The sequence below is a fragment of the Myxine glutinosa genome, chromosome 11, assembly GCF_964187855.1.
Source record: "Myxine glutinosa chromosome 11, kmMyxGlut1.1, whole genome shotgun sequence".
Taxonomy (NCBI): domain Eukaryota; kingdom Metazoa; phylum Chordata; class Myxini; order Myxiniformes; family Myxinidae; genus Myxine; species Myxine glutinosa.
Genome location: NC_136271.1, coordinates 67360516 through 67385559, shown reverse-complemented (window position 1 = coordinate 67385559; position 25044 = coordinate 67360516). Strand labels below are relative to the sequence as shown.

At 46.5% G+C, this 25044-nt stretch overlaps 1 protein-coding gene across 1 annotated transcript in view; it reads left to right on the top strand.

Moving 5' to 3' along the window:
- AHCTF1 (AT-hook containing transcription factor 1) overlaps positions 1–25044 on the top strand; it is a 111782-nt gene that overhangs the window by 60765 nt on the left and 25973 nt on the right. The window contains exons 26-29 of the mRNA XM_078786737.1: positions 3378–3464; positions 3603–3750; positions 11039–11236; positions 24358–24689. Of these exons, the coding sequence (XP_078642863.1) occupies positions 3378–3464; positions 3603–3750; positions 11039–11236; positions 24358–24689 (765 nt within the window). The remainder of the gene's footprint in view (positions 1–3377; positions 3465–3602; positions 3751–11038; positions 11237–24357; positions 24690–25044) is intronic.

The window sequence follows — 25044 nt, the reverse complement described above, 5'->3', positions numbered from 1 at the left end:
CCTGTCTCTGAGCTCTGCAGGCAGTTCCTTCGACCTCATGGCTTGGTTTTTGCTCTGATATGCATTGTCAGCTGTGAGACCTTACAGGTGTGTGCCTTTCCAAATCATGTCCAATCAATTGAATTTACCACAGGTGGACTACATTCAAGGTGTAGAAACATCTCAAAGATGATCAACAGAAATGGGAGCACCTGAGCTAAATTTCAAGTGTCATAGCAAAGGGTCTGAATACTTATGTAAATGTGATGTTTTAGTTTTTTCTTTTTAATAAATTTGCAAAACTTTTTAAAATCCTGTTTTCTCTTTGTCATTATAGTGGAGTGGCTAAAGTCCAAATTTAAGTGATATCGTGACACACTGGCCCAAAGGACCAAATTTGGCACAGTTCTACTTTAGAACCATACAAAACTTTTGAGAGGGGGCTGCCCAATTTTAGAGGCCCAGGTCAAGGTCAAAGGTCAAATTATGTCTCTGTCATGTTTTGCAATATCCAGCTTATATATAACCTAAAAAACTTGGTCTTAGTCACATAACCAACATATTTAGTCAATGAATCCATTACTATTATGGGAAGTTCCACCAGGTGATGGCCAAATAGGCAGTGGCGGCGCCAGGCTGTCCCCGGCCGGGGGGGGCTAACATCCCCGACGAGAGGGCTAAAATCGCTAAAATCAACTGGGCAAACTGTATCATATGTGGAAAGGATGACAATCAGTGGAATTAATCCATATTCATTCACAAAAATTTGATATAGGATTAGAAGATGGCCGACCTACAAAAATCAATGTTTTCTTTGGCTTTCAGTAGGGGTGACCGGAGGTTCTGTGCATAGAACTGCTGATACGTTTGATTTATTTTGTTGGTGGTGGCTCAATATTAATGTTCGTTTTTTTTATTTCAGGAGGAAGATAACAGCGTGACTGAACTACAATAACAGTGAGGCAGCGATCGACAAACAAGGGAGATATTTGAAGACTAAGAGACAACATGGACTGGGCAAACTGTATCATATGTGGAAAGGATGACAGCACATTAAAATGTCCTGCGACCAGACAAGATGGTAAAGGTCTACAATCATATGAGGCCTTTATCCGAAATGTCGACTCTTTCAGAGAACTACATTCAATGCCTGTTGACATATGTTTTCCAGATCATGTTAATGCAAATGACTTGCTCAACAACCATGCAAAGTGGCACCATTCCAAGTACGTCAAGGCAGTGCTGGTTGAAAGACATGAATCAATTTACGTGGCCATCAAGAAAAACCAACTTCCTCTATTTAAACGTCCACATTCCACTACCATGAAATCAAAAGCGAAAAAGCAATTCGAGGAAATAAAGAGTGACTGCAATCTGTTCAGTCAGCTGTTCGTCGCTGCCCAAGTCCGTAATACCAAACTGGAGGTGTTCTTTAAACATGAAAACCACCCGTGGCCGCCAGCACTGTCTTTGCATGGGAGACTCCGACTACCAAGCAATAAATCAGAGCTATTGCATTGCATTGATGCAAGCAAGTGTCCAGCCAGAAACACCCACTTATTTTGATGCCAAAGTGGTTGATGGTGCTGCCATTGTACATGCCCTGCCACAAGAAAACACTTCTACGTTCGGCGAATGCAGTGACAATATCTTCATCCCCTGGATAGAAAGGCAACTTCAAGGCTGTTCCAGGATGGACATCGTTTGGGACACTTACCGACCCGACAGCCTCAAAGCCACAACTCGAGAGAAACTAGGGAAAGGATTACGTAGAAAGGTATCCCGCAATACGAAGTTACCAAGTAACTTCGCTGGCTTTCTACAGGGTCCTACCAACAAGGAGGAGCTTTTCGCACTGCTGACGGAGGACGTAGTCAAACACGACTATCCGCTTACCAAACAGGTTTACATTACATCTGGTCCACGAGTCCAATCGAATCAGGCTAACATCACAATGGGAGAGAGTGATCACGAAGAAGCAGACAGTAGAATATGTCTTCATGTAAACGATGCCCTAAGGGAAGGGGCGACTACTGTTCTCATCAGAACCGTAGACACAGACGTGATTGTGATTCTGGTGGGAGTGTTTCATGATCTTGTGCAGCACCATCCAGGTATGCAACTATGGGTTGGCTTTGGTACTGGTAAACACTTCCGCTATTACCATGTCAACTCAATCTGCCAGGAACTTGGGGAAGACAAAGCTCGTGCTCTGCCGTTTTTCCATGCATTCTCTGGCTCTGATGTAACATCCCAATTCAGTGGTAAAGGCAAAAAGTCAGCTTGGAAGGCATGGAAAGCTTACCCGACAGCCACAGAAGAATTCACCATTACGTCCCTGACTGCGTTTGTTCCACAGGTGATTACATCTCCAGCATTCAATGTGATCGAGCGGTTTACCTGTATCATGTACGACAACACAACCCCACATGTCAATGTGAATGACCTTCGACAGGAGCTATTCCCAAGGAGAGTGAAGATGATGGAGAAGCTTCCTCCAACTCAGAACGCACTGCTCCAGCATGTAAATCGATGCCTGTACCAAGCCAGCATTTGGAGAGAGAGTCTGAAGCCCATCCTAGCTGCACCAAATCCAGATGGCTTTGGGTGGACCAAAGCAGATACCGGGTGGCGTCCAACCTGGACAACCCTGTCAGCTGCTGCTCTTAGTTGTAGAGAACTACTCAAGTGCGGATGTAAGGCGACACCCACTTGTTCAAAGAATTGCACGTGCAGGAACGCAGGACTGCCATGCACAGGACTGTGTCTCTGTCGCGGAAATTGTGAAGCATAAGTCATGCAGGCCGCGACCTCCTCTGTACTGGCCAATCCAGTATCCTCCCTCAGCGTATCGATGTACGTCAAAAACACCGATGCAAAAATGACCAACACATAATTTGACCTTTGACCTTCACCTGACCTTGAAATACAATATGGCAGCATTTGAGGATATTTTCCATAATACAAATGGATTCCTTGTCCTTAAAAATGATTATTTAGACACTGAGATAATGTTTCTATGACAGCTATGAGCTGGATATGGCAAAAACGTGACAAACACCTAATTTGACCTTTGACCTTGACCTGACCTTGACCTGGGCCTCGAAAATCGGGCAGCCCCCTCTCAAAAGTTTTGTATGGTCCTAAAGTATAACTGTGCCAAATTTAGTGCTTTGGGCCAGCGTGTCACGATCATTTCCATAAGCCACTCCACTATTATGGGGTATTGGGGTATTGACTGTATGTAGATTGATGAGGGAAAAAATGAATTTAAACGATTTCAGCACCAGGCTGCAACATAAAATGTGAAAAAAGTGAAGGGGTCTGAATACTTTCTGAATGCACTGTATATATATATATATGTATGCAGAACATTGATGTCAGTCTTCATTAAACAGGGAGAAAAACGACAGCATTGTGTGCAGCAAGACTTTGGGAGACTTTCTTGACACACCCCTTCGGCAAAGTTGTATCCTCAACCAGAAGTAAGTGCGGTGCCTCTATACATTTCATCATTCAGCTTAACGATTTCAGCTTCTGTAATGGTCTTCCAATGAAACTCCTCCATGTGTCCACTTACCATCTATCTTCCATTCTCCTGTATGATTCTTCCCCTTCTGCAGACTGACAAATGAAGCCACAGCATCGCCTTCAGTAAAAGCTTCACCTGCCACTGCCATCACTCCTTTTTCAGCCTTTCGTAAACGGCTCAATTCTTTACAACGGCATTCCATTGCTGGTGAACTTTTACAGACACCACCCGTGGTCAGGGTATGTGCTCTGTGCTTTGATTCGCCCTTGTCTGCACACCGGATATTGCATTTTGATCAAAGTGCGGCATTTGTAATTCTGGTGATAATGAAATAAATTGCCTTTGCGAGGACGTTTTGTTAAAATAGGCCAAATAGTTAAAAACAAATTCTTTTTTATCTCCATGGCTTTTTACAAATTGGGGGAATATTGTAATCCGCTCCGTCTGTCTGTCTGTCTGTCCGTCGTCATGCTATTTCCTCCTAAACCGTTGTGCACAAATTCACCAAACTTAGTTACTCCCACCAGGGAGTAATGCATTCGATCGTGTGTGTGTGTGTGTGTGTGTGTGTGTGTGTGTGTGTGTGTGTGTGTGTGTTCGTGAACAAGATATCTGGAAAAGTTCTGAACGGATTTGGATGAAAGTTGGTGGGATGATTGCCCTTGGGATAAGGAAGAATTGATTAGTTTTTGGTGAAGCTCAGGATATTATTCCGGATCCAGGAATTTTTTGGGGGAATTTTTTTGGGAAAGATTTTTTCTGTTTTACTGCATTAAAGCTTTTATTCTTATTCTTAAATGATGTTTTTCTCCTCCAATTCCGAGATATAACAAAATTAATTCTCTGACAGTTACTTTCTTTTTACTTTCTACTGTTTTTTTCTACTTTTTACTTTCTTTTTCATTTATTGTTTCGGGGAGAGGGGATGTTAAACAAAACTTATTATTCCAACTAAACCCACGGTGGGAGTATGCGCTCTACTGAGAGGCGTTCTTGTTGTTATTATGATCACCACATGGCAAGAAGGTGCGAGAGCCTGGGGTGTGGTCTCGTAAGATTTAATACCAAAAAATGCAATTACAGGCACATTAAAAAACAAGACCGATCGTCTAACAGCGACGTAGCTGGGCTTGTTTGATACTTTAGTTGAAGAGGACAGTATGACCTGGGTGGGGATACCAGTTACAAGTTAGCAACTAATGTAAGTATTGTCGTGAAAATGTATCAAAGTTGAACCCAGGTGTGATGCTCGCTTAAACCACTGAGAGGCGTCTATAAGACCTCGGACGTCCGCGACTTCGGGCCACTCCTGCGACATTATTCGATGAAATGTAGACTCGGATGGTACGTACCCTTTCATATTCTAGGCTTGCTTGCTTTGACTAATATTATCAATCCTTCCTATATGATGCCAAGATCCTGATATATATTGCATGATTGTATTTTACAGGATGATGCCAGAGATCTGATTGTTATTAAACCTACCTGTGGGACAAAGTTGTGGACTTGGTTGATTTTCACAACACTTAATAACAATCAGTCTACCATCCACTCGAGGACACGAGGCGGACATGGCGGGACACAAGATGATCCAGGTGCCGCAATTTGCCGCCGACCCACAAGCAACGGATTCGGCCTCGGAGCTGACGCATTGGCTAAAGTCCCTGGACAATCAGTTCAAAGCCCAGGGCACCGATGTCACTGATGAAACAAAATTACAGGTACTGCAGACTAAAGTACACCATACTGTCTACAGGGGAATCGAGCAGTGTACGACGTTCAATGCTGCGGTGACGGATTTACATTAAGAAGCGAAGCGTGGTCTATTCCCGGCATCTGCTCGCAAAGCGGACTCAACAGCCCACAGAGTCGCTAGACCACTACGCACAAGAGCTGCGACGTCTGCTCACTGAGAGTGCCCAGGAGGTACGGACACACGAGCAAGTACAGGACGACCTTGTACGCGATTCTTTTGTCTCAGGAATCGGGTCTTCTACCATTAGACAGAGGCTTCTTGAGGTTGAGGACTTGACGTTCACGGAGGCTTTACGGCTGGCTCACGTCTACACTACAGCTCGTGAACAATCTGACGCTTACGATCACACGCGCGTCTCTGCGGGGATTTCTTGTCAAGCCCGGCCGGAGAGGGCTACCGCCGACGACACGGAAGCCGACACGGCATCCCTGCCGGAACCCCCTGGCTTCTCCCGAGGAGGACCCTGATTCCGACTTGGCGGCAGCTGCAGCTGCGGGTCCAAAGCCCGGACGAAACGCGACGTGCTATTTCTGCGGGAATCGACAACATCCCCGGTCGGCGTGCCCGGCCCGGGAAGCGATATGTCATCTGTGTTCAACAAAAGGGCATTTTGCAAAAGTGTGCCGAAAAGCTGCGCGGGGCAAACAAATACGCGCGACAATGAATGTGCTTATCGCCGGGCCAAAGGGCCGAGCACAGAGCGGGGCGCCTCACCCGCCTTTGATGAGCGGCGTACCTCCTCGTGGGCCCTTGGCTGCACGCTCGACCTTGGTGAGATTCATCGGACCGCCAAAACAAATGGCGCAAATACGCCCGAACGTGGAGCGACTGTCCTTGGCTGGTATCCGAACGTCTCATGATGGCTATGAGACTCACCGCGCTACTCTAGCGCCATCCAAAGGCTGCTCGTACGAACTACAAGCTCCTGTTTTGGCACGGAAGACTGCAGATGGCTTTCAAACTACGCGCATGACACGAGCGCCCTCCGGAGGCTGCTCGAACAAACGGAGAACTGCAGCTGGTGTCGGATCTACACGCGAGGCGCGATCGTCTCGCTCTGATGGCTCGGCTTCTGCCGGACCGCCTGGCCTGGCTCAGGCCATCATCCCACTTATGATCGAGGGAATTTTTGCACGGGCTCTAATCGATACAGGGTCCACGGATAGTTATATCGATCATCGACTGGTGCAAAAACATGGATGGCCGATCCTCGGGACATGCCGTCGGATCTTTATGGCCTCCCAAGGGCTTAGGCTCAACACAAAAGGGGAATGTCGATTGAAGCTTGTGATAAAGGGACGAATGTTTCCAGATGTACATCTCATGGTCTTACCTGCTCTATGTGCTGATATCTTGTTAGGACATGACTTTCTTAAGCGACACGGACGTTTGGAAATGGAATTTGGTGGTACTGATACGCTGGCTGTTTGTGCACTTGCAGGGATGGAGATTGAGCCTCTGTCGCTGTTCCCCAATATGACCACGGACTGCACACCGGTAGCGGTAAAATCGCGGCGCTACTCACGAGCAGACGCGCAATTCATTGCGGAGGAGACAGCCCAGCTTTTAAAGGAAGGTATCATAGAACCTAGCCGGTCGCCGTGGCGAGCACAGGTCTTAGTGGTGCGAAGCGAGGCGCATCGCAAACGAATGGTAATCGACTATTCGCAGACGATTAATCGATTTACACAGCTGGACGCCTACCCCCTCCCGGGAATGGACGCCCTGGTTCGACAGGTTGCCCAGTACTCAGTCTATAGCACTCTCGATCTACGCAGTGCGTATCATCAGATCCCCATCTCCGAGGCAGACCGCATCTATACCGCGTTTGAATCAGGTCAAAGGTTATACCAGTTCGCCCGACTACCTTTTGGGGTGACGAACGGGGTTTCCTGTTTTCAGAGGGCTATGGACGACCTCATCGCTAAGGAGAACTTGACCGATGTCTTTGTATATCTGGACAATCTTACGGTTTGCGGGCATGACCAGGGGCATCATGATGCGTATCTGAAGCGCTTCCTCGAGGTCGCGCAGAGGTATCGCTTAACCATGAATGAGGCTAAATGTCGTTACTCCATGCGCACGATAGATCTTCTGGGGTACACCATGACCCACGGCTCTGTTGCTCCTGATAAGGAGCGTCTGCGACCCTTGTTCGATATGGCCCCGCCCTGCGATCGAGCTTCGCTGAAGCGGGCTCTCGGGCTGTTCGCCCATTATTCTAAGTGGGTGCAAAATTTCTCCGCGAAACTCCGCCCACTTGTGGCCTGCGACGCGTTCCCCATGAGCCCAGCCGCCTTGGCTGCCTTTAGGGGCCTTAAGGACGACATCGCTGGCGCCGCTGTAAGACGATCGATGAGAGCAAATCTTTCGTCTTAGAAAGTGATGCCTCGGATCATGCGATAGCGGCGACTCTCTCCCAGGGGGGGCGCCCTGTGGCTTTCTTTTCGCGGACTCTCACCTCCGCTGAGCGGAGGCATTCGACTGTCGAAAAGGAAGCGTATGCGATCGTCGAGTCGATTCGGCGATGGCGTTCGTACTTGCTCGGGCGATTCTTCCGAATCATCACGGACCAACAAAGCGTGGCGTTTATGTACGACACCTTACATGCTCAACGCATAAAGAATGAGAAAATCACTTGCTGGCGTATCGAACTCGCCGACTTCTGCTACACCATCAAATATCGCCCGGGGAAGGATAACCTGGTCGCCGACGCCTTATCGAGGCCGGCTACGTGTGCGGGTCTCATAACTTTGGAGGGTCTGCGCGCTTTGCACGACACTTTGTGTCATCCTGGGGTGACGCGTTTCGCTCATTTTGTGCGTCGTGGTAATCTGCCGGACTCGATTGAGGACATCTGCCGGGTCTGCCGGGTCTGCCGCGACTGCGCTGTATGTGCGGAGCTCAAACCGCGTTTTTACAACCCTCCCATGGGGACGCTGGTCAGGGCTACTAGACCGTGGGAGAGATTGGCGATGGATTTCAAAGGCCCGCTGCCGGTGTCGAGTAACTCTCGTTATCTGCTCACTATCGTTGATAAGTACTCGCGATTCCCTTTCGCTTACACGTGCGCAGATATGACGGCTGCCACAGTCATACGGTGCCTGCAGAATTTGTTTTCTATGTTTGGGTATCCGGCCTACGTGCATACAGATCGGGGTGCGGTGTTCCTGTCCCAGGAAGTGAGGTGCGTCTTGCTCCAAAATAATGTCGCTTCGAGTTACACCACTCCGTACAGACCGCAGGTGAATGGGCAGGTCGAACGCTTCAATGGGATCATATGGAGGGCCGTCATGCTAAGCCTCAGGACCCTCGGCCGGGGCCTAGATAAATGGGCTTGGTTGCTACCTGCGGCGCTGAACTCGATCAGGGCTCTACTATGTACGGCCACCAACCAGACTCCTCACGAAAGACTGTTCCACCACCCTAGAAGCACGGGTAGTATCCGATCTTTACCCAGTTGGCTCGCTGAGCCGGGGCCGGCTTATCTCAAACGTGCGGTTCGCACGAGCAAGTACGATCCCTTAGTGGATAAGGTGCAGGTACTCCAGGCTAATCCCGAGCATGCTCGTGTGATGACGGCAGATGGACGTGAGTCCACTGTCTCCGTACGCCATCTCGCCCCTTGTGGGGTCATCGACCCTTATAGGGATATCGACGAACCGATTTACGAGTCTATGGACTCCCGAAGCTCCCCCTATGGAGCATCTGCCGTCCCTCCCTTCGCCAGATACACCCCTTCCTGAAGGCACTGAGGTGCCCCCTCCGACACCTGCCTCCAGCGGCTACTCCGATGCAAGGGACTCTGGGCTTGGGGAGGCCGTACCCGGTAGTTTCCGGACCCGTGCTGGCAGAGTAATTCGCCACCCTGACCGCTACGGATGGACCGACTGACACGGAATGACGTCCCCAATCAATTAATGCTGACGCACGCTTGATTCCTGCCTAGCGGCAGTGTAGTTCTAACGGCGGGGAGAATGTAGTGAAAATGTATCAAAGTTGAACCCAGGTGTGATGCTCGCTTAAACCACTGAGAGGCGTCTATAAGACCTCGGACGTCCGCGACTTCGGGCCACTCCTGCGACATTATTCTATGACATGTAGACTCGGATGGTACGTACCCTTTCATATTCTAGGCTTGCTTGCTTTGACTAATATTATCAATCCTTCCTATATGATGCCAAGATCCTGATATATATTGCATGATTGTATTTTACAGGATGATGCCAGAGATCTGATTGTTATTAAACCTACCTATGGGACAAAGTTGTGGGGTTGATTTTCACAACAAGTATTACATTTTTTTGACTTCAGGCATGGACAACCGGTTTGTGAATGACTTGGGTGAAAAACTGGTGAATGGCAAATGATGAACCAATAAATTCCACATTCCTGTGCCACCTTCAGTTGAACATCAGGCATTGACAGCACGTTCTTTATATTTTCATTGCAAACGGCATCATTCATCATTCCGATAATATATTAATACCATAGTGTTAATATATTAAAATACAATGTTGAATCATGATTGCATTGAGATATGATCAAACCAGCGAACCATCATCATCTGTTCACTTCCGGATTCTGGAGCAAGGTCCATGTCGATCGCATTTCAAAATCACAATTGTATTGAGGAATTTCTGAAACCTCCTACCTTCCTTACGGCACCTGCTGGGACCCAAAAACATTCCACAGAAGGTTATTATATTTCCTTTGAGTAAAATATGCAACTGTAATGGTTACTAAACGCTGTCCCCCTGTCATATGACCAGATTCTCAGCTCTGATTGGTGTATGTTTGTGGAGACACACAGGCAGACAAACGCTGTTCTCGACGGCATTGCCCTGAGGGCTATGCCGTAAAAATTGGAATGAAACTTTGGGTATGCAATCAACATTGGGGTCGCATGAAATATGTAAATATTTTGGGGATTTGACTTCTGGTTCATGCCCCCGGGGATGGAGACTTGGGGTCACAGGGGTCAAAATAGGAAAACAAATAATGACTGCTGATGAAGTCGCTGGAGGCATTATGTTTTTTGGTCGTCTGTCCGTCCGTCCAAGTAAAGATGAACTAAAAAGTCAAATGTCAGCGTCTGTGATAGGTTTTTGTTACCGCAATAACTCAAGAACAGCTGAAGGGATCTTAGTCAAACTTGGCATGTATAATTATGTAAAGATAAACAGATTAGGTTATGGGGTCAAGAGATCAGAGGTCCCATTTGGAAAAAAATTCTGTTACTGCGCTAACTTGGTTGAACCAGTGATGGGATTTTGACCAAATGTGGTATATATACATATTATGATGACAATATGAACTGATTAGATTTCAGCATCAAATACCAAAGGCCAGAGGTCATGTCAGGTAAAAACGTGACACTTTAGAACAGCTGAAGAGATTTAAATCAAACTTGATACAAATATTACAATGATGTGATAATGTGGGTGGAGGCATATCTGTTGACATTGGGTCATTCCTGGTTAAACCTTTTGCCATCTTTCAACTTTGCTTTCGGTGGCAATTGTGGGGATTTGCAATGGTGTGTCATCGACGTCGCTCTCGTTTTATTGTTAACATTTATTACTAAGACTATCGATTTTAAAAATACTTTACAGTGTTTTGTACCGAAGATGACCCCACTCGGCCTAACTGCATGTCTTCAGTTGTCTATGCATTATATGGAGGCCTTGGCTACCGAAATTAATGTCATTAAACGAAAGAAAATCTTTGCAATTTGAGTGATTGTGAATTGCTAATTTCTTCAACCACAGCAACGGGCACTCATGAATGCAACTACAAAAGATGAGATTTTTACCAGTTCCAACCTTCGCACTCAACTGTTTGCAAAGATGGCAACTCCCAAACGACCACAAGATCCACAGTGCCATTCCGAAGTTTGGCTTGGAAAGCTGCGGCAGGAGCCCAAACTGTTCCCCAACACCCAAACCGTTCCCCAAACGTCACAAGAGGTGAGAGGATACTGCCTGTGCATTGTGGTTGTATAGTTTTCCTCTTGCCTTCTCTATGTCTTGTTGCTGTGGGTTTTCTTCAAATGAGTAACACTCAAATGGTTGATGCCACGGCGTTGCTCATAATCCGTAACCCGCGTTGTAATGAAGAGTGTGAATGCAACATTTTGTAAACGTAATTCTTTTGCTAAGCCTTGGTCGAATTTGTTTATTTTATTTTAAAGAATTGATGAATTTAATTTACGAGTACACCCGCCCACTACGGAGTGGCAGGGGGAGTCGTGTTATTATCCTTATTGTTATTGCCAATTATTTGCCAATGTTTGCCAATTATTGTTATTGCCAATTGTTATTGCCAATTAATACTTGTTATTGCCTTATGTTATTGCCAAAAAGAGAACCATGACAATTCCAACTACATATGGGCAGGGTACAGCCTGAAGTGGAGATCGGTTTCTGTGGTTTGGGACATGGAATGTAGGAACAATGACAGGGAGATCAGGAGAAGTGGTGGAAGTATTGGTCAGAAGAAGAGTGGACATATGTTGTGTGCAAGAGACGAGATGGAAGGAAAGTGGTGTGAGAATGGTGAAGGGTAGGCAGGGACAGAAATACAAGTTTGTGTGGCAAGGGTGCCTGGAGGGTGTGAATGGTGTTGGTGTCCTGTTTTCTGAGGAGTTTGTAGACAGTGTGGTGAGTGTGACGAGAGTGAGTGATAGGTTGATGGTGAAAATGATGATTGGAAAGCTCTTGGTGAACGTCATCTCGGGATATGCTCCGCAGGTTGGTCGGAGCGATGAAGAGAAGGACAAGTTCTGGTGTGCGACAGAGAAGCTGATGGAAAACGTGAAAGATGAGGAAGTTGTTGTGGTAGGAGGAGACCTAAATGGACATGTGGGAAGGAGTATGGATGGTTTTGAGGGAGTTCATGGGGGTTACGGATATGGTGTGAGAAATGGAGAAGGTGAAAGGATTTTGGAGTTTGCTGATGGAGCTGATTTGTTGATTTGTAATACTCAGTTCCAGAAAGAGGATAATAAGCTTGTTACATACACGTCAGGTGGGTCGACGACAACCGTTGACTACCTGATGGTGCGTAGGCGAGATAGGGGCACCTCCGGGACACAAAGGTGATCCCGGGGGAGGAGGTTGTTTCACAGCACCACATGGTTGTCTGCGACATAAGGGTGAAAGGTGCGAGGAGAGCTCGGCGGGTGAAGTACCAACCGAGAATGAAGGTGTGGAGGTTGAAAGAGGTGACAGTAAGGGAGGCATTAAAAGAGAGGCTGAGTGGGGTAGAGGATGATGTGGTTGAGCTTGAAAGTGGTTGGATGTCAATGAAAGCTAGTCTGTTGGGAGCCGTTGGTGAGGTACGTGGATGGACAAAAGGACCACCGAGGCACTCGGAAACATGGTGGTGGGATGATGAAGGTGGAAAGAGGATTGACGAGAAGAGGAAGAAGTTCACGGAGTGGCAGAAGGTCGAAGGGTACGGGAGCAGAAACAACAGAGCATGAAAGTTATAAGGCAGCCAAGAAGGCTGCAAAGAAAGAGGTAGCAAAGGCGCAGGAGGCATGAAGGAAAATGTTCGGAGAATGCTTGGATTCGGAAGAGGGTCAGAGAGCAGTATTCAGGATTGCAAAGCAGATAGCGAAAGAGAGGTGTGATGTGATGGTGGTGAGTTGCTTGAAGGATGAAGTGGGACAAATCGTTGTGGACCCAGATGGAATTAAAGGAAGATGGAAAAGATATATGGAAATGCTGTTGAATGCAGAGAATGAATGGGATGGCAACATAGAGAGTAACCCAGTTTTAGGACCGGCAGAGAAGATAACTGAGAAGGAAGTTGAGGAAGCGATAAAAGCAATGAAGAGTAGAAAAGCGGGAGGGCCGACGGGAGTTGTGCGAGATATGTTGAAGGCAGCAGGAAGTTGGGGTGTGAAGAGAATGACAGAGATCTGTAATCTGGCGGTGAAAGAAGGCCGCATTCCAGTGGATTGGGAACTGAGTACCCTCGTCCCCCTATACAAAGGAAAGGTGACCCTCTAGACTGTCTAGAGTGTGGCTCATACCGAGCGATAAAGTTATTGGAGCATGGAATGAAGGTATTGGAAAGGGTGTTGGAGAGGAGGATAAGGAAGAAAGTGAAGATCGACGAAATGCAGTTTGGATTCATGCCAGGAAGAGGAACGACAGACGCGCTTTTTATTGTGAGGCAGTTGCAGGAGAAGTACATGGAGAAGAGGAAGAAGTTGTTTCTTTGGTTTGTTGATCTGGAGAAAGCATTCGATAGGGTTTCACGCAAAGTATTGACATGGGCAATGAGGAAGTTAGGAGTGGAGGAATGGTTGATCAGAGTAGTGATGGCAATGTACAAAAGAGCACGCACAGCTGTAAGGACGAAGGACGGGAACAATGGTGAGTTTGAGGTGAAGGTGCGAGTGCATCAGGGGTCGGTACTAAGTCCACTACTATTTGTAGCTGTGATGGAGGTGCTGGCTCAGAACGTAAAGGAGGGTTTACCGTGGGAGTTGTATGCAGATGATCTGGTGTTGATTGTGGAAAGTATGGATGGACTGAAGGAAAAGATGAACAAGTGGAAGGAATGTATGGAGACAAAAGGTCTGAAGGTGAATATCGGAAAGACGAAGGTGATGGCAAGTGGTAAAGCATGTGGCGAGGTGGAAATAACTGGGAAGTGGCCCTGTGCTGTGTGCAGGAAGGGTGTCGGAGTGAACTCCATTCAATGTACAATGTGCGCTGAGTGGGTTCATCAAAAATGTGGTGGTCTGAGAGGGTCATTAACCAGTGTGGCAGCTACATTCAAATGTAAGGTGTGCACAGAGGGAGCTACAGATGGAGGAAATGTTGAGTTGGATCTTGGAGACGGCGTAAAGCTGGAAGGTGTGAAAACATTTTGCTACCTCGGAGACATGCTGAATGGAGAAGGTGGATCAGACTCGGCAACGGTTGCTGGAGTGAGATGTGCATGGAAGAAGTTTCGGGAACTGAGTGGCGTGCTGATTAGGAGGGGAGTGTCGTTGAAGCTGAAGGGAAAGGTGTATGCTGCATGTGTGAGAAGTGTTATGATTTATGGGAGCGAGACATGGGTAATGAACGTAGAGCAGCAACGAAGGTTGGAAAGGGTGGAAATGCAAATGGTTCGATGGATGTGCGGAGTATCGTTGAGAGAGAGAGGAAGACAAATGATGAATTGCGAAAAATGATGGGAATAGAGCCTGTGATTGATGCTGTGAAGAGGAACAGGTTGAGATGGTTTGGTCATGTGTTGAGGAAGGATGAAATTGACTGGTTGAGAAGAGTGATGGAAATGAATGTAGAAGGAAGTCGAGGACGGGGAAGACCGAGAAAGACTTGGCCAAAGATGGTGGAAGAAGAAATGCGGGCAAGGGGGTTAACAAGGAGAGATGCAGAAAATAGGGCAAGATGGAGAAGATTGTCTGTTGTTGAGGTGAGGCTGTTGCCCTGAAACAACTTGCTTTCGTCTCCTGGAAAGCAAATCCAACGGAAGGAAATCTCATTTCCTTTCACAAAGCCCGAAACAAGTGTGTGTCCACCCTCAGGAGAGCCAGGAAACAATATCTCACCGTTCTCAAGACCGAACTCTCTTATCTGTCTCCCTCTTCCAAATCCTGGTGGCGTCTGGTCAAATCTGTTTCTGGTGTTTGTTCCCCCTCCATCCCCTCCCTCACCTCAAACGGCTTAACGGCTGACTCCGCACGTGAAAAAGCTGAATGCCTCAACTCTGTGTTTGCCTCAAAATCTTGTGTCCCAAACCCATCCCTCTCTGTACCCACCGTACCCAGTCGTACCCAGCTGCTCCTGGACTCTGTGTCCTTTCCTCCTGACAAGGTGGAAAAGTTTCTGTCAACCCTCGACTCTGATTCTGCAACTGGTCCTGACGGCATCAGCCCACGAGTCCTAAAATCATGTTCTTCCGCTCTTTCACTCCCTCTTTCTGTTCTCTTCACCCTCTCTTTTGCTCAAGGTCATCTGCCATCTGCTTGGAAATCAGCCAACATCACCGCTTTGCACAAAAAAGGTGCAAAAACAGATCCTAGCAACTACAGACCAATCAGCCTTCTCCCAATTATCAGCAAAGTCATGGAATCCATCATTGCTTCAGACATGAAATCTTTCCTCTTCTCCAATGGCTCGATCTCTGATCATCAATTTGGTTTCAGACCTGGTCACTCTACTCTGGACATGCTGCTTCTGCTTTCTCAACAATGGATGGAGGTCCTCAACGCCAAACAGGAAATTAGAGCTGTCTCCCTTGACATTTCACGTGCCTTCGATACGGTCTGGCACCCAGCTCTGCTCACCAAACTCTCCTCCTTTGGTATCCATGGAAATCTCCACGCATGGCTGGCGGACTTCCTCTCTGGTCGTAGTCAACGTGTGGTCCTGAATGGGTTTCTCTCATCTCCTCTTCCTGTTCAGGCTGGAGTTCCCCAAGGTAGTGTTCTGGGCCCTGTGCTTTTTCTGGTCTTCATCAATGATCTCTCTGACTCTTGAAAATCCTCTCTATCTCTTTGCTGATGACTCTACTCTCTGTCGCTCCATTCCTCATCCCTCAGATCGGCAGTCTGCAGCCTCCTCACTCTCTGCAGACCTGGACAAAATCACAGACTGGGCAAACAAATGGAACATGTCTTTCAATCCTGATAAATCTCACATTCTTACGATGTCTCTCCGAAAAGACCGACCGGAAAACCCTCCCATCCACTTTCTGAATAAGCCTCTCCAAGAAGTTCTGTCACTCAAGCTTTTGGGTCTCACGATTTGCCATGATCTTTCCTGGGAAAACCACATTTCAAATCTGGCCTCCAAAGCCAGTCGCCGACTGGGCATCCTCCGTCGTGCGAAGTCCTTCCTTGGCACACCTGAGCTCCTCACCACATACAAGGCTTTCATCCGCAGCTCTATGGAATACTGCTCTCCCCTCTGGTCTGGTGCTCCTGTCTCACACCTAGCTCGTCTTCACGCTGTTGAAACCAAAGCGTTCAGAATCATTGGAATCTCCCGCGATGAAGCTAACTCCAAGGGCCTTTCACTCACTTTCACGCAGGCAGGTTGGTGGTCTTTCCGTCTGCTACCGACTCCTCTCTGGCCTTGCCCCCCCAGCTCTCTCTGGGCTCTGTCCCCCAAATATTCCTACAGGTCGCACAAGATCTGCCTGCAACCCTCTTATGGTTAAACTGCCAAAATCAAGACTTTCTGCTCACCTTCACTCCTTCATTCCTCTTTTCTCCCGCCTCTGGAACAAACTCCCTCACTCTCTTCAATCCCACTCCACCCTCCAGGTCTTTAAAACAGCTGTTCACCACCATCTCTTATCCTCCCCCATCCAAAACCTTGATCTATTCTACCCCCGCTAATTTCGGTCCCCTTGTGTTTTATACCTCTCCCCCCCCCCCCCCCCTTCCCACGCCTCCTGCCCCCAAGCCCTCTCCCTCCCACACTTCTCCCTGCTCTCAAATGTTGTGGTTGTGTGCTTCCCCTTCTCTCCCCATCTTGTCTTCCGCTCCCTCTTTTTGTATATTTTGTTTGTCTGGTTGATTTGTTTGTGAAATAAATGTTAGCTCTTTCACGAGCCTCGATTCAGTATACAAAAAAAATAAAATAAAATAAATTGTCTTGGGGACCGCAAGGCTAACCCCCGCTCTAGCAGGGAAAATGGCCTTAAAATGCATGTTGTTGTTTGTTGTTATTGCCAATTATTATTACTACTAGCATGACGCGGCGCGTTCCGCGCGCCTCACCATACGTCGTTTCAGAGGAATAGGCATCTTTGACCATTTCGGTGTCTTTTGAGTCTTCATGTTGTTTTGGATCTTCAGGATCTTTTGGATCCTCTGGGTCTTTAAGGGTATTTTGGGTCTTTGGGGTCTTCAGGGGCTTTTGGGTCTTAAGGGTTTTTTGTTTCCCCTGGGTCTTTAAGAGTCTTCGGGGTCTTTTGGTTCTTCGGGGTCTTTTGGTTCTTCGGGGTCTTTTGGGTCTTTGGGGTCTTTTGGGTTTTTGGGTATTCAGGGTCTTTTTGAGCCTCAGGGCCTTGAAGGGTATTTTGGATATTTGGGGTGTTTTGGGTCTTCAGGATCTTTGGGGTCTTCAGGGTATTTTGTGTCTTCAGGGGTCTTGGTGGTCTGAAGGGTCTTGGGGGAATTAAAGGGTCGTCAAAGGTCTGAGGGTCTCAGCAGTCTTTACGTAATTAAGAGGGTGTTAATTTTATTTTAAAGAAGAAGAAGACGTTTTCGTTGCATATAAACATAACGACATAACCATATACGTTGCTCTACTATAATAAGATTACTTATGTCAGATCAGGTCATTGAAAAGATCTGATCGTGCCTCACCATTCTAAATTCCCGACAATAAAATTTACCTCTGGAGTGTCAAATTTACCTCCGGAGGTCAAAATAAATGACTGAATGTATCGTGGTCAAAAATCGTCAGACGGACAGACACCAAATTGTGTATTTTAGTATAACTAGTGGAGCACCCGTGGGCATGGACATGTGACATTTGGACATCTTGATGTCGATGCTGCACTTTGTTTTTCAAAATGGTTACTCGCAATTCATCAGATCCACAAATGATGTAATCAACGCAATTTATTTACTATACATATCTTACCCTCACTCACCTCCTCTCCCCCTCATTCAGTCCTCTCCCCCTCCTCATCACCCCTCTCCCCCGGGGTCACTCCACTCCTCTCTCCCCTCACTCCTCGCCAACTCCTCACGCCTCTCTTCCCTTTACTCCTGTTTCATTTTACTCCTCTTCCCTCACTTCCTTCTAACTCCTCCTCACCCCTCTCTTCCCTTACTCCTCTCCCCTCAATCCCTCATGTCTTTCCAACTCTTCCTCACTTCTCTCTTCCCTTTACTCCTCTCCCCTCACTCCTTTCCAACTCCTCCTCGCTCCTTTCCAACTCCTCCTCACTCCTTTCCAACTCCTCCTCGCTCCTTTCCAACTCCTCCTCACTCCTTTCCAACTCTTCCTCACTCCTTTCCAACTCCTCCTCACTCCTTTCCAACTCCTCCCCACTCCCTTCCAACTCCTCCCCACTCCCTTCCAACTCCTCCCCACTCCTTTCCAACTCCTCCTGACTCCTTTCCAACTCCTCCTCACACCTTTCTTCCCTTTACTCCTCTCCTTTCACTCCCTCACTCCTCTAGAAGTCCTCCTCTCCCTCTCCCCAACTCTCCTCTACACCCCTCACTCAGGCAGTTGTTTGAATCGAGCAGGTACAGCAAATATTAGAGGTAATTGAACTTTTCTCTTGGAGCAACACAGTGTAAATCCACCCCCTTGTCTTGTTTCTTTCATTTGTGAAATGTTTTGCAGAACACGATTAAGTGGCGACACGTAAACTAAGCTCCACCCTTCTCCCCACGTGCCGAGTATTTAAGAATTTTAATTTTTATAGTGACGACTATCGGAAGAATACAGCTCAAATGGAAAAGTCCCTGGGACAACTCTTCTGGGCGGTGTATAAATAAAGGCATTACGTTACATCCTTATGCCTGGTGAAAACCAAAATTACTTTTTGTTACAGCATACAATCCCTGGTGTTGGGCTAGCGGCTAGGGTGCCGGCTTAGGATCCAAGGATCCTGGGTTCGAATCTCGGTCGATCGCTGAATTAACGCCAGGGGGGTTGACTCAGCCTGTCATCCTTCCGAGGTCGGCTAATTGAGTACCAGTTCACTGGTAATTCCCTGTTTGTCGTTAAAGGCGGAAAAAAGGGTTGGCGTCAGGAAGGGCATCCGGCCGTAAAACATTGCTTCAAATAGGGGACCGAAAAACAACAACAACCACGGTTCCCGAAAAAGGCCAACCCCCGCTTTGCGGGGAAAAATGGCCTCTAAAGGTGGTTATTATTTTTATTTTTTTATACAAAATGACTTTTTAAAAATGAAAGATTTCAAATAAACTTATATAAAGTGCACGTGCACATAACTTATAAAATAAGAACGAAAAAATATCTCTCAGCAATTTCCCCTCTGTTTATTTATTTATTTCACATTTGTGAATTACATGTCGATGCACACGTGAAATGCAGTTTGTTTATTAATCCTGGATGTGAACACGATTCAGCCTTGAAAACTCGTGCGAAAACCAAAAATGTTTTTTTTTGTTAAAGTCTTCACTATTTTATTTCCTATACACGATGAAAACGCATCTTCTTTGAGTGGTGTATAATCACTCTGAACAAAACGGGCATTAACTTGCTTCCTTTGCATGATTTGTAATCAAAATTTACCTTTGTTTCTTCAAAAGGTAATTTATGATAGAAGACACGTTGATTCAGTCTTCAAATGGACACCAGAGGCCTATGTAGCCTCAAAGCTATGCGGAGCAAACAAAATGGTGGAGATTTGTTTTTTGAAGGCCCTCCCAGAACGGGTGTAGCCCGTTCAACGGAGGTAGCCACACCTCAATGGAGGTAGCCACACCCACGGACGGACAGACAGACAAGACAGACTCACCTTGGCAGCATATTTTTTTGTATGATGAAACATGAAGAAAACCGAAAAGTTGGGCTGCCAAATATTTGTTGGTCAAGTGAATTTTTTTCTCTGCACCAAATTTGGTAATATAATCGTTTGACTATTTTGCTATTTTTCATTCACATAAGGTATTGCTTCTGGAATAAACGACATGTCGGTTAATTTTGTTGATTTTGAATAATCTTTCTCCAACAGCCTCACCTCAGCTAACCACTGCTACTTGCAGAGCTGCAGTGGAAAATATGGTCCTTTGGTGCAGCGGAAGGGCCCTGGTTGCAGTATGCAAGGTGGTGCAGTGGGCACAGGCGTATAGGCCCTGAGAGCATCGGCAGCATGTAAAATGTTGTCAAATTGGAGATTCATAGAGGGCGACAAACTCCCCTGAATCAAAACCACCTTCAGGTCCTGTGCGTTGCTATTCTCTGTGCATGTTGGATGAGTAGACTCCAAAAGCTGAGAGAGACTCTCTTCTCAACTGGTCACTGTCAATTGGACTGCCGTGACTATCTCACCACTCTCCCTGCTTCTGGCGATTTTCTTAATTTCTCTCTCCGTGTCTCACTTTGGCCTCCTTTTGAACTCGCCTACCAATTAGACAGGCAGGCTCAAGTATCATCTACTTTGAATTGGCCATAGGGAACGAACATGCAAATGCTTGTTCAAATGCTTGGAGGTTGTCGTGAATGTGCATGGGTGAAGTAGAATAAATTCCCAGACTCTTCTCCACCCCCTGCACTCGTTAAGCAAAGTTTTTGGGACCTGATCCATCGTGCCTTCCTGTTGTATTTCCACCTGTGTTGTGTTTCATCAAGTTTTCTGTTGAAGCGAAAGTTTCCCCTCTCAGCTTCACCCTCATGTTGCTCTTCCCAACTTCCCCCTGCCTAACCCACTTTCCTTGCTCCTTTCCATATTTCTGCACCCTGCCAACAGTGCCTCCTCTCCTGCCTCTATAACTGCATGGACCCTAAACACCCGAAGCTTCTGCTCTAACCTGACGTCACTCAATCCAGGCCGCTGCTGACAGCCCAGACATCATCTGTTTCACAGGATCGTTCCTCTTGTCCCTGACTTCTTAGTATCTCTCCCTGGCTGTGTCACCTGTTTGATCGACCTGAACCCCATCCTGGCAGCAGAGTTCTCATTGTCTGTGTACTGCTTTTACATCTCCCAGCCCCCAAGAGTACCTTTGGCTGTGACTTCCCCTTCACTCTCACTTCTTGTTTGTCTGTGAGTTGTACCGTCCCCCAAACTGTGACGACTCCATGTACATCTCTCTCAGACAACATGGACCGACTTTTAACCACTCATCCTAACTCTCTCTTCCTCATATGTGGTGATTGGCTTGGTGTTGGTTCCTCTCACCCAGCCATGACACTTCAACAAAAGACTTCTGTGACTCCATGAAACTGACTCGATCTGTAAACTTTCTGACCCTTATTTCTGCCAATAGTAAATACTCCCTTCTGGCAATCCTTGACTGATTCTGCAACTGGACCAGAGGCTCATGTGTCCTAAAAACCGACTCTGCTGCTCTTGCACATCCTCTCTCTGTTATTTTCACCTGATTATTTGCCCAGGTCATCTGCCATTTGTTTTGAAATCTGCCAACATCACCGCATTACACAAACAAGGTGCAAATACCGACCCCCTTAACCCTTTGAGTACGGATGACGTCCAGTGCCACAACCCGCGAAAAAGTTTTGTGTACAGATGACGTTACTACACGTCATCGACTATACCTATAAATAGATCGTCTACGTGGTTGCATTCCCGTAATGCCAAATTAATCCCACACCGGGGGTATTTTTATCAAAAAAATCCCATACTCAAAGGCTTCATTTCAGACCTATCAGCTCACTTAAAATCATAAGTAAGGTCAAGGAATCTATCATCGCAGTAGGCCATCATATGAAATACTTCCTTCATCCAACTCATCATCTCCAACGGCCTCATCTCAGTTCATCAATTCGAATTAGATCAGGTGATTTTACCTTGGACATGCTGCTTCTGCTCTCCCAACAATGGATGGAGGCCCTTAATGCCAGACATGAAATCAGGGCTGTCTCTCTACACATATCTTGAGCATTTGATACAGTCTGATATCCTGCCTTACTCTCCATACTCTCTACCTATGGAATCCAAGGTCAACTCTGCACATGGCTTACTGACTTCCTCTACTCTTGTAGCCAACGTGTGGCTTTCAACGACATCCTAATCTTCATCAAGGATTTATCTGGTTCCATGGAAAACACCCTTTATGTCTTCGCTGATGACTCGACCCTCTGCCGTGACATCCCTCATCCTCCAAATAGGCAGACAACAGCCTCTTCTTTCTTGAAGAGCTTTATAGAATCCCAAGATGGTCAAATCACAAGCTGGAATATGTGTTAATCCTGAGGAATCTCTCTCTTACCCCCCCCCCTCCCCCTGACTCCCTCCACCCCCCTCACCCCACCGAAAAGACCATCCAGCAAACCCTCCCTCCCATCTACTTTCTTAACAATCTTCTTTAAATTCAGTCACTCAAACTCTTGGGCCTCATCATCAGCTGTGATCTTTCTTGGGCAAACCACGTTTCAAAGTTGGCATCCTCCGTCATGCAAAATCTTTCCTTGGCAAACCTGAACTCGTATCCACCAACAAGGCCTTCATCTCTAGCTGGACGGAGTACTGCTCTCTCTTCTGGGCTGGCACCCATGCCTCACATCTTTCTCAGCCTGATGTCATGGAAACCAAGGTCTTTAAGATTATTGGAATCTCTTGTGATGAAGCTTTGTCCCTGGGCCTATTACCTACACATCACAGATAGGTCGGTGGTCTTTGTCTTCTGGCAGCTCATTTCTGGTCTTGCACTCTGATATTTCCATGTTCCTCCTCCTCACCCCACCCAGGTTTCTGCAGGGTGCACGTACGTGGTCCATCAACCCCCTTCTCGTAAAACTCTCAAAATCCAGAATCACTGCTTACCTCCATTCATTTGTTCCTCTTTTTTCCCCACCTGTGGGAGCTACTTCCTGAGTCTTTCAATCTTCTTCCTGCCAGGTCTTCAAGACAGATGTTCACCACCATCTCAGACCATCCTCCATCCAAAACCATGATATTTTCTACCCCAATTAATCACCCCACCCTCCACCCAAGCCCACCCTCTACCAAGTTTCGAGTTTTTCCTTCCTGAGAGTTTGCTCCTCTATCCATCTTGTCCACTCCACTCCGTGCCGTCCCTCCCTACCCTTCATTCTTTCACACATCCCTTGTTTCTCCAAGGCTCCTTCTATTTTGTCCATTGTTCCTCCTCTCGGTGTGCCTCTCTGTCTTTGTACTGTTTCTTTTGTTTTGTTGCTTCCTGATCCGTTATATGTTCTAGCTCCTAGCTCCACCACGAGCCTCGTCTTTGTATACAAACAAGACCGAAAGTCTAACAGCGGTGTAGCGGGGCTTGTAAAATATTATAAACCACAAACACACATGATTAGCTTTTTAAACAGTCGCTAATGCTGTTTATAGCATTAAACAAAGAAATTTGGAGGAATCCAGACATCCATGAGGTAAGTTTCACTTCCTGAACTGAGGGAAGATCTGCTGTAATCTAGATTATACCCCACAAGTGTTGGGTACGAACCGTTTTGTTGGAAGAGACGTAACGCCGATGCTTTCGATATTTAATGGTCATTTTAACAATCGGTTTGTATGTGTTTCACACAGGATGAAAGACGTAAAGGTAGAGCATGGCGATTGTGATATATGACAGGTTCGACGATATGTTCGGCCTGAACGGCATATAAATCAAAATGGCGGAGTGTGGAGAGTCAGCTGCCATACCACCATAATGACATCAGACGTAATCACATCACCCTGTCATGTGAACAGATCCTCAGCTCTGATTGGTACATGTTTGAGGGGACATACATACATACAGACGGACAAACACTGTTCAAACACTGTAAAAATAATAATATACCATTACATATTTAACTTAGTACAGTATGCATGAAAACTTCCATTTTCATGGCAATATCTTTCCTCCATGCAAAGCACAAGTTGCTCAGCATTCCAATGTTGTGGCTATCCGTGGTTATTTGTGGGTTAGTTACTGCTCCTGCCTCTCTAAATACTTTGGTTCGACCATTTATTACAACGGGCATCACAAAACTAGAACGGCCCTTGGTAGAGCGCATACCTCCGACAGGCTGAACAGTTTACGTTTTCAATCCCACTGATAGGCCGGATCTGGATCCAGACCTGAATCAAAATCTAATCGGCTTGTTCTCATCACCCAACCAACTCATCCCCCAAGCTATATCCGAATCCGTCCACAACCTTTTCAGATATCCCGCTCAGACAGACAGACACGGTTGAAAGCATAACCTCCATCTACCTTCAGTGGTGGAGGTAATTATGTCACATTCCCCTATTGTATGGTAAATTGTTTTTGGTTGCTACATGACTGCCACAAATAAATCATGGATTAAGTCAAAAATGACGACTTGGTTTAAAAAAAATAATTCTGAGAGCCTTTGCAAGAATATTCTTTTGATTATAGAGTTCCTAATGTGCTTTTATTTTTCTTTATTTTTTACTTTTCTAGGAAAAACCTGCTGATGAAGTACCTTCAACAAGCGGTCTTACACCAAAGGCCTTGCGTTCAGCTGCGGAGATGCCCTTGCATCATCATTCCGTTTCTCCTCCCTCAAAGGCCAACACTCCTTTTATCAACCATCCGGAGCGTTTCCACACACAAACCTCCATGCACCATCGTCCCGAGAATTTCAGTCTCTCAAACGTCGAGAAAACGATGGAAAGACCTTTGTGCTCTCGTAAGACTACGACAGATTTTTCGTTTTTGAAGGATCTGGCTACCAAAAAATCACCAAAACGTTCTACAAGTCGGCCTGAAGGATCCCCACAGCATGACACTTGGTTTGTTGTTTGATTGTGTGTTTTATATTTTTATTTTCTATGCAGTTGAGTTGAGGCTTTCAGATTATCATATTTTATTTTATTCAGCCTGGCCCTGATTAGCTCACCTGGAACGAAGTTCAGGGGAGCTTATGCGATGGCGCATCCTCCGTCAGTCCGTAAACACTTGCAACTTCTCCGAAACCGCTGAAGGGATTGTTAGCAAACTTGGCACAAATCATATTTGTTGTGTTGTGACTAAAGTTTGTTCACAGCATTAAAAAAATGGCGTGGAGTGATGCTAGTCGTCAAGGAGCTATCCACAGCCATGCTAGTTTCCTGGGTTTGTGGCACTCACTTTATGGAGCTAATATGG